The sequence below is a fragment of the Nanorana parkeri genome, unplaced genomic scaffold (assembly GCF_000935625.1).
Source record: "Nanorana parkeri isolate BGI_ZX_2015 unplaced genomic scaffold, ASM93562v1 scaffold225, whole genome shotgun sequence".
In the NCBI taxonomy this organism is placed as follows: Eukaryota; Metazoa; Chordata; class Amphibia; order Anura; family Dicroglossidae; genus Nanorana; species Nanorana parkeri.
Window position 1 is genome coordinate 711080 of NW_017306493.1, and position 7000 is coordinate 718079.

The 7000-nt window shown below is 39.0% G+C and overlaps 1 protein-coding gene across 1 annotated transcript in view; it reads left to right on the forward strand.

The window, feature by feature from the left end:
• Window positions 1-7000, forward strand: part of CDH24 (cadherin 24) — a 66997-nt gene that overhangs the window by 47824 nt on the left and 12173 nt on the right. Inside the window, exons 3-7 of the mRNA XM_018556137.1 lie at window positions 379-673; window positions 2310-2429; window positions 4702-4869; window positions 6145-6332; window positions 6642-6895. Of these exons, the coding sequence (XP_018411639.1) occupies window positions 379-673; window positions 2310-2429; window positions 4702-4869; window positions 6145-6332; window positions 6642-6895 (1025 nt within the window). The remainder of the gene's footprint in view (window positions 1-378; window positions 674-2309; window positions 2430-4701; window positions 4870-6144; window positions 6333-6641; window positions 6896-7000) is intronic.

Here is a 7000-nt window from a genome sequence, read left to right on the forward strand (position 1 = left end):
ATATATAGATATATATCTAAAGAGCTTATGCCTGTAGAAGAGGATCAACATTCAGGCAGAGATGTTGATTAGCTTATGTTCCCCATCAGCAAAGATCATATAACAGATGCCATTGGTCATGTGACCAAGTACCATGGCATCTCAGAGCAGCTGCTTATGCTCCCAAGGTATTTGATGTTGTCTGCTACCTTTTCTGACTCTTGAAGAAGCAGTGTGGACAGGATAGCAAGGGGTACTATTTTTACTCTGCTTTAGGCTACAGAAAACTGGATTACAATTGATTGATATGGATTAATACATTACTATATGATTAAACTGTTCTTGCTGAGGTTATAATTCTGATAATAGCTTTATGTAACTTGTATTATGGCTTCACAGCTGCACACAGATGCAGATCGAGGGGAAGGACGAGCCAAATATATCCTGACTGGAGAAGGAGCTGGTTCTGTGTTTGTTATTGATGAGAAAACTGGCAATATCCATGTTACAAAGTCCTTGGATCGGGAAGAAAAGGAAGAATATGTTCTTCTGGCACAGGCTCTGGACAAGAATTCCCTCAGACCACTTGAGCCCCCTTCTCAGTTCATCATCAAGGTGCAAGACATTAATGACAACCCCCCTGTTTTCCTGCACCCTCCCTACCGGGCCTCAGTGCCGGAGATGTCCAACGTAGGTGAGGGGGGACCTGAGGTCTTTGTGTTTAGACATGGATTAAGCAATGGAGATATTAGATGCCAGATATTTATGTATTCAAATAGCAGACGTGCCAGTGATAATTAGTCATTCTATGAAAGTGATAGTTTGCTAGAGAAAGGGGGCAATGAATTCACACAACGCCTAGTGCAAAACTGTTAATTTTACATCACAGATAGAACAGATCTGTTGACATCTACAGTCCACTGAGGCCAGGAAGAGATAATTAAACCAAAAGAGGACAAAACACATTTGTGCTTGCATCATTTCCAGACAAGCTGAGAAAGGGATCTCTTCTAAGGTGCCTTGATATAGTAACACAAAGGTATGCAGGGTTTTTGTAACTTCTATGTCCAAGATGTGAATGTTAATGAATCTCATGAGTGATTTCCAAATCACTCGTGAGATTATGGAAGTGGATAAATTATAACTGCACACAGTGGCTGTTGCAGCAATTGTATAAACCTTTTCATTGTTGTGGATGCTCAAATCCACAGACATATCAGCATTCTATTTTGTGATTACAGCAAAGTAGGTCTGTTCTGCCTTAAAGTATTTCTAAAGCCAAAACTATTCAGTAAGGAGTGAGAACCTCTAAGAAGCTTACAATATGGTGTCCCAGTAATGCATGTCAATGTATGTTAAGTACGTTGGTGCCATGAGGTGTGATTCATTCTGAATGGCACCCTAATACACCTTGGCAACAGACAAGTGTTGCAGTGCAATCTGTGGCAATGTACTTATTTGTTGTGATGCACTGCCAAAAAATGGTTTATTTTTGGCAGTGCAGCACACCGCAACTCATGTCCTTTGACAGGGTGCGTTGGGTTACCTTTTAGTTGAATAGCACCACATCAACATATGTAACATGTGTTACTGTGCCGTGCAGTAACTTGTGCATAATTGCAATAAATCCTAACAGATTATTCATAGTGCCTGTGTCCATGCTGAATTTGTTCTCTGTATTTTTCCTGGTTACCGATCTCACAGAACAGTAGTTGAGAACAAATATTTAGTTGTCATCAAAACAGAAAAAGAGGGCAAAGCTTCCAATGGTGACACTTGTTCCAGTGTCAACTGTTTAATTGGGACGAATTTGTTTCCTTGGCTTTAGATATATTTTAATATTTAATCCTTTGATGGCCAAAACTGTATCTGGCTAAGATTCTGTTGACTTTTTCCCTATTTCTTTCTTTTTGTCACTTTGCCTTCTTTTCCCTCACGCACACTGCTTAGAATGCCAGTAGGGATTCACTAAACAAAAGCTATGAATACCAATCATAGTGAAAAGGTGGACTGAACACGTTTACGTGTGGCCCATGGCATCTTAAGTTTGCATATTTCTGGTAAACACAGGCTTTGCTGTCTTTAATGGGGAAGCTAGTCAGCACCCTGAAAATGTCTGCTTTTACTGTATAATCAGCACCAAAAATAATACCTTAAACTTTACTAAAGTAGACAAGTTTTAAAATCAAACCCAGTTACTATGGAGAAGTGGCAATGCATGATATATAGATGCTGGGGAAAGTGTACTGAGATTTGAATACCACTAGCTGCATGTTATATATAAGCAATGGATAATTGCTGATGAAAAATAATCAAACTGAATCTCACAGGGACCTCTGTGATCCAAGTGACAGCCAACGATGCTGATGACCCAACTTATGGTAACAGCGCCAGACTTGTATACACTGTGCTGGAAGGGCAGCCATACTTCTCTGTGGATCCACAAACAGGTAACTGTCAGTCAATGTGCTTGTATGACTAATATAAAATTATTACTCAGAATTAGTGATTCATCAATGTGTTGGTCCACCAATAAACAATATTTCAGATGGAAAACTCTTTACTATTACAGTAATGTTCTTATTCGCCAGTATTACTTTTTTTAGACTATAAATTAGAGAGTGGTATTCAAGTTTCTACTTTTAAATCTTACAACCTTGCTCTTGCTTTTGTCTTTGCATCCTTGGCAACATTACACTTGGGTACTTTTAAGAGGGACGCATTCACAGTGAAGATGTCCATATCATTACATCATATGGATCTGATAGCCAGTTCTCTTAAGCTATGGAAAAGTCTAATTAATAACATACTGCTTAATGAGATGAAATTCAAAAACAAAAGATGTTCAAATGCATTTCAGAAAGTGAGGAGGAGGTGGTGTGGCACCCTGGATACACTGGCATAAAATAATTACCAAATGCCTCATTTATTATTCTTGCCAGGCATTTACTCTTGACTTTTATGGCGTTTAAGTATTTCTTAAATGAAATAGCTTGCTCTAGCAGCTTTGTTTACCTTTCTGTGAATATTTAGGCAAATATTGTTATATAGTGTACATTTAGTAACAGAAATATCCTTTATGCATTTGCTGACATGCTTTCCATGCTGCTGAAAGTGAGTTTATACACAGTTTCAGCACTATGAGGATTAATGTCATTTTTTCTCATCAAAAAAAGTTAAAAAGCGTATCCCTCCCTTCCCAAAGGAATAAGCCTGGCTTACCAGGCAATGTATCTTCATAGTAGGAAACAGCGAGCATTTGGCTCCCTGCTGGACAGTGTTATGCTCACATCACTGCCCATATATACCCTATATCTAAATATGGGCAATTACATATCAGGGAGCTCACTACCCATATTTATTTTAAGTTCCCCAGACACGTAAAACCATCTCAATAGTGGGAACTTCTTCATTGCTTAAACACTGTGCTTCCCTAAAACTCTGATCTGCAATTGCTTGAGTGGACAATGCACGACAGCTTTGGATATCGCTTGACCCTGGAAAGATTATTATTCTATATATAACTAATAATAAAGTTTATTTGTATTACATGGTTTTTTTTGTACAACTTTCACTTACTCGCACACACCATTAGACCCCTAAAACACGTTAACTAGGGAGGGGGTGACAACTTACTTGGCCCATGGGAGGAAAGGTAGGTGGTACATGACCCCCCCTTTGCCAGCACCTACTGGAGCCCCGGTGCACGCTCAGTTTTTGGAACCCCCTCAAAGCACCACCCAATGCTGAAGAGCATGTGGGGATTGGTATCAGCATAGCAGGGGGGCTGAATGCTCACTGCTCTATTACAATGGGGATACTGGCCTACATGCCTGGCCCACCAGGCTTGTTTATTCAGGGAGGGGGGCACACTTTTTTTTTCCATTTCATTTATTACAGAAAAAAAGATTAAATACAAGAAAGTGCTGGACCCTTTATTAACCCTTTATTAAAAACATAGGTTTAGAACGCCAAAAAATCCACAGCTCCAAAGAAAAATGGGTGAAAGTTGGGTAAATTATAGTGATAAACAAGATGAATAGTACACTAAAGCACTTTCCCATTGAAGAACAGATGTTGGGCAAATCTTGTTTGATGTAATTTTTACATGGGTGAATCTTGTTTGATGCTATTTTCAAAAGGCAAATCTTGTTTGGAGCCTAACAAAAATCACTGTGATTAAAGAAGGCAATGTGGAAAACCTTGTACAAAAATGGATGAATGTTAGGTAAATGGTATGTTACCATATTATACCAATTTTTATTAAAGGATTTTCACTGGACATGTTTTCCTGTTAAAAAAAAAAAAAAATACAAATCCGTGCAATGTCTGCTGCTTTGTTCGTTATGCTATTGCTGGCTACCTTTGTTTTTTCCTTTTTACTCCAAAGCCTACTCCAGGCAAAATTAAGAAAACGTTTTTGGACAGACTGGAGAAGGGATAGAAGCCCTGTCATGATATTACTGCAGTGTGCATTGCTTTCTATCGGGAGAGGTTGGGACCTCTGTCAGGTTATTATCACTGTCTGTGCCTTCCTGGGTCAGTGACAACTGCTCCCCTCATTTCTTCTGTTGGCACAGGGACAGAAAGTAAGGTGAAATCTCCCAAAAGGGTCATGTAATTAAATAAAAACTTGACAAAAGTATTTCCTAAAAGTGTTAAATGCATCCTTTTCCTTTTTCAGAATTTTTAATATCTGTTAAATCACGCCTTTCACTCCAGGTGTGATCCGCACTGCTATCCCAAACATGGACCGTGAGACCCAAGATGAATTCCTTGTTGTCATCCAGGCTAAGGATATGGGAGGCCATATAGGAGGTCTCTCAGGCTCCACCACAGTTACAGTCACCTTGACAGATGTCAATGACAATCCACCCAAATTCCCTCAAAGTAAGGATAAGAGCTATTTAGCTTTCATGCCATCATGTATTGTTCTGAACATCATTAAAAATTATGCGAATTATGAATGTGGGATTTTATGAAACATTAACAAAGGCGTTTTACTCCTACTGGCCAGTATACATTTTTTTCAGTCCCTGAGCAACACTGGAAGCTGGAACCACATAAATTGTGATCGTACTCGCAGCTTACTTCAAAAAATGTTTTTACCTATAGCTCCCAACTGTGGAACTACATATGTAATACAAAACCTCTTAAAGACAGGATTTTTTTCATTAAATGTATCTTGTTTGCATCGTGACTAGGCTTACTTAGCCAGTGGATGAAGTAGCTTTGATTATGCCATGAAAATAAATGAAAACACTCTGGGGAATTTATCAAAACTGGTGCAGACAGAATCTGCAGATAGTAACCAATCAGCATCTCTCTTCAGTGTGTTCAGTTAAGCTTTGAAAATGAAAGAGAGAGGCTGTCATACTTAACTGCTACAGTTTTTGTCTGCTACAGGGTTGATCAATTCCCCTCTCTGTCTTTAGCTTAGCTGCTGTGCTTGTGATTTCTGCTGTAAATTCCAGCCCAAAAAACCTTGCTATAGCAAATAAGCCACGGAAATGTATCCCAAATCCACTTATAAATATGCATATACAAGTGAAAATTATACAATTAAGACATATAACATCTGTCGACCTGGACTGGCCATCTGGCAATTCTGATAACAATGGCCTTTAGTGGCAGTCACCAAAGGACTCCTGTGCTAGATCAACTACTGGCCAAATATAAAGACTTATTCACTGACAGGTATAAAGGAGAGCTTTTCCAAGTCTGTTTGACAGTGGGTGATCTCCCAACACCAATCAAAACCATATCTAGTATAAATGGGCCCCTAAGTCCCCACAGGGCCCTTGTGGAGATGCACAATCTGCACAAATGGTATGTCTGCCACTAGTGGCTTTAGAGAAATTCAGCCACACACAAATGTGGATTGGCTTACATGATGTTTCATTTCAAGCAATAAGTAAATAGTTGTGAAAAATAAATACATAACCATACTCAATTTTCATAAATGTGTCAAAAACATCCTGAATATGTTGGGTGCTAATTGAGGTGCCAGATATCATCATTTTGAAAAAGCCAACTTCCTTACTGAAGTCCCACATTTGTTTGAAATGCTTTGAAATACACTGGCTTATAAGATTATTAGACAATTATTAGCAACAAGAATGGTGAACAGGGGCATCATAGTATTAACTCTTTTATCTTTTACAGGCCAATACCAGTTCACTGTGTTAGAGGACACTGTTCCTGGCTCTCTGATTGGCCGACTGAGAGCACATGACCCAGACATTGGTGAAAATGCAGAAATGTCATATAGTATTTTGGATGGTGATGCTGGGGACACATTTAGTGTAATGGTAGATGATGTGGGCCAGGATGGCATTCTCAGAGTACAAAAGGTAAGACTGACACCCCAAAGGTGCAGTTTTTCCTTGATAATGTTTAAATATCAGTATTAAAATGTCCATTTTAAGTAGAATGAAAATGCAATCCTTTCCACCTCCACCCAGTTTGATCTGATCAACACATTTCCCTTTGCATTGCAAGCACATGATTCACCATGGTGGTAGTTAAAACTAAAACCTTGATCTACAGTGCAAAAGTGACTAATTGATACCATAAAGATGTGCTTTCTGCACAGTTCAACCCTAATCTGTTCCTCTTTTTCTTCCTTTCTTCCTGCCTTTTCTCATCTTTCATTTTTCTAGCCTCTAGATTTTGAGTCTCGCCGGTCCTTCACATTCCGTGTGGAAGTAATGAACACTGTCATTGATCCTCAATATATTCGCCGTGGTCCTTTTAAGGATGTCACAACAGTGAGAGTAACAGTTGGAGATGTGAATGAGCCACCGTATTTCTCCCAGGACCCATATATCTTAAGTGTTCAAGAAAACCTTCCTCTTGGTACGCTTGTGGGCGTGGTCGAAGCTCGAGACCCTGATTTACAAAGCAGCTTTGTAAGGTAAATTACATAAATGTCTTGCAATATTCAAAATTACATTAGCAGGTATTAAGCGTGTGTGTGTGTATGTATGTGTGTACGTATGTATGTATATATATATATATA